Source organism: Lactuca saligna, chromosome 6, assembly GCF_052625555.1.
Source record: "Lactuca saligna cultivar CGN05327 chromosome 6, ASM5262555v1, whole genome shotgun sequence".
Taxonomy (NCBI): domain Eukaryota; kingdom Viridiplantae; phylum Streptophyta; class Magnoliopsida; order Asterales; family Asteraceae; genus Lactuca; species Lactuca saligna.
Window position 1 is genome coordinate 41,501,863 of NC_136422.1, and position 2,626 is coordinate 41,504,488.

A 2,626-nucleotide genomic window follows, 5' to 3' on the forward strand; every position below is an offset into this window, starting at 1 on the left:
TTTTTACTGGATAATGTTGTAAAAAAATTGTAAATTATATGCATTTTATTTTATAAGGGTATTTTTTCATTGTCAATTATTAAAATACAAACCATTAATTCGTCTCTTCTAATCTATCAAACAACATGGATGGATTAATGAATTATTTCATTCCAAGATAGTGATTTATGGTAATTATAATAACTTGGAAGGAAGATTGAAGGACATAATGCAAGATGAAATTGCAAGAGTTGAAGCATGCACATATAAAAGATCATAAAACGCATAAACATAGACTCCATTAACAAGTTAAAATCACTGGAGATTCGTTTATAGCATACCTCAAGATACGAATTCAAGATTTGCATGATGACAGAGTGATCCCTCCACAAAAACTCGCGACTATCATGTACAAGAACATAAATGCCAAGAATGTCAGCAAAGCCCTGTCACGAATCATCATACTTGTCTAAGCAAGATTATCATTTTCATTAATTAAGATGACGAGTTAGCCTTATGCAAAATGTATAACAATAATCACAAAAAACAAGTTTTGTAAATATATGGGCATCAGATTACTTACAGAAGTTTAACATTTTTCATCCAAAGAGCTCTATGAAGTCTCTGCGATTGTTTCTTGAACTGGAAAGCACTATCTTGCATTGTAGCAGTTTTGTCAACAAGAAGTTCAAGCCGATTACCTCTTTCTAATATCTTTTCAATACTATTCACCATAATGGTGTGCACCTGTACATATATACATATGAACATGGTATATATAATTCAAATGTCTAAACAAATAAGAGCAAAGAATCCTTCGTGTGGTATTAACCAATGAAAGTAAAACCAGTTCATATATATAATACTTGCCTCACCAACTTCATTCTTAACACGGTTGAGTGTAACTGCACTGTGATTACTCGAAAAAAACTCCATTTGCTGATGCAAGACCCTTGAAAATTCATCATTCATAGCATAAGCAGGAGCATGTGATGCCACTTTACCATAATTTTTCATGAACCTCATCTCAATGTCTTCCAAGTATGAAAACGGGATTCTTCCTGGATGAAATCACATATCAATACATATACAATTTCAACTGAATTAAAAAAAAATCAAGTTATAACTCATAAGTAGCCAGCCATTCATGGTGACTTTTGTACTAGATGAATCAACAACTAAGAATTTAGTAAGTAATAGAACATGCAAAGAGGAAGAGGAGGGAGACTGACGTTCGAGTGTGTCATTGGCCATACAAAGAAAGGTGAGAGAGTCGGATCGGAGTATATGGAAGATGTAATGATCTTGGGAGAAGCAAAGCCTGGACTCGGCCTCCGCCGGCAACTTCTCCAGAATCCGGCGGACAATGGCTCCGGTGTTACCCGTCACAGCGCTGAACTCCGACAACACCGTCATGCCCCTGGCAACCGGAGCGTACAGAATCGCCATTGATTTTTGCAACTTTCACGATTTTTCCCTCAAATTACACGTTTACGCCTACTGTACAAGAAAATATTACCTACTTCGTGTTCTCAATGATCAGGCAAGGAGAGATAGGGTATTTGCAGCACCGTAAATGTGTTGTTTGTTCGTGGATTTGGCCGCATGTTACCTACGATAGGCATCGTTTATTCGTGTACCGATTACATAACATAAGAAATAGTACATAACAAATTTAATCACCGATAATCCTTGGTTAATGTAGGGCTAAGGGTGGTGTGAGTCTAATGAGGGGCAGCAAATCGACTCGAGTTGAAATAGTTTGATTACCTCTTTAATTATCGAGTCGTACCATATATATATATATATATATATATATATATATATATATATATATATATATATATATATATATATATATATATATATATATATATATATATTGAAAGTGTAAAAGTTGGAGATGTAGGAATGAAAAATAAAAAATAAGTAGTAGTTTGGAAGATCAAGAATATATATATATATATATATATATATATATATATATATATATATATATATATATATATATACACACACACACACACAAATGGGATGTTCAAGGGTAGTGCTGAAAGCACGACCCACGGATACATTTAGAGAAGATACAGTAGCTATAAAAATATGATGTTACAGTAAGCAAATCAGTGGTGAATTAAAACAACATTCATTTGAAAGTAAATTGCTATTATATTTTCCAAAGTACAACTGCTTAATACAAAAAAGGGTGTTGTAGCTAATCTTTTTTTCTCAAAAATATAAAAGGCTAAGTATCTATGAAAAAAAAATTAAAAAGCAAGAGATAATGGATAGTAACCTTCACTTGGATAGAACATGGTGATCTTGTAGATTTATTGTAGGCAAGGTATTTATTGAATCTTGATGATTGTAAGCATATGAAGTGGCATGAAGAACTAACTGATTTGTACCACTTGAGCATGAATGTCCATGGGTTACTGAACTTGCTGGTTCATAATGACAACATTATTTAAAAAAAATTCAGGGTCTGGTTTATTTTATTTTATGAATAGCTTGATTAATAGCTTCTTGAAGACATACAACTCTTAGTTGATCAAACTATGATGTCATTAAAATACTTACTCCTGGATAAAATGCGACATGTCAATGAAACTATCTTCCGCCGCTTGACCTATATGTTGTGAACTTA

The 2,626-nt window shown here is 33.1% G+C and overlaps 1 protein-coding gene across 1 annotated transcript; it reads right to left on the bottom strand.

Moving 5' to 3' along the window:
- Nucleotides 1-334: 334 nt before the first annotated feature.
- LOC145002249 (vesicle-associated membrane protein 714-like) lies at nucleotides 335-1,428 on the bottom strand. Its single transcript, XM_078961553.1, has 4 exons — nucleotides 1,212-1,428; nucleotides 850-1,040; nucleotides 563-726; nucleotides 335-425 (listed from the first exon to the last, which is right to left on the bottom strand). The coding sequence occupies exons 1-4, from the start codon at nucleotides 1,426-1,428 to the stop codon at nucleotides 335-337; spliced, it is 663 nt and encodes a 220-aa protein (XP_078817679.1).
- Between the last annotated feature and the right edge of the window lie 1,198 nt (nucleotides 1,429-2,626).

What these genes read in the sequence shown, in the direction of transcription:
- LOC145002249 (XM_078961553.1), bottom strand. Translation starts at nt 1,428, where the DNA reads ATGGCGATTCTGTACGCTCCGGTTGCCAGGGGCATGACGGTGTTGTCG. An exon ending in GGCCAATGACACACTCGAAC is followed by an intron (nt 1,041 to 1,211) that starts GTCAGTCTCCCT and finishes GATTTCATCCAG; the next exon opens with GAAGAATCCCGTTTTCATAC. An exon ending in TTAAGAATGAAGTTGGTGAG is followed by an intron (nt 727 to 849) that starts GCAAGTATTATA and finishes ATATATGTACAG; the next exon opens with GTGCACACCATTATGGTGAA.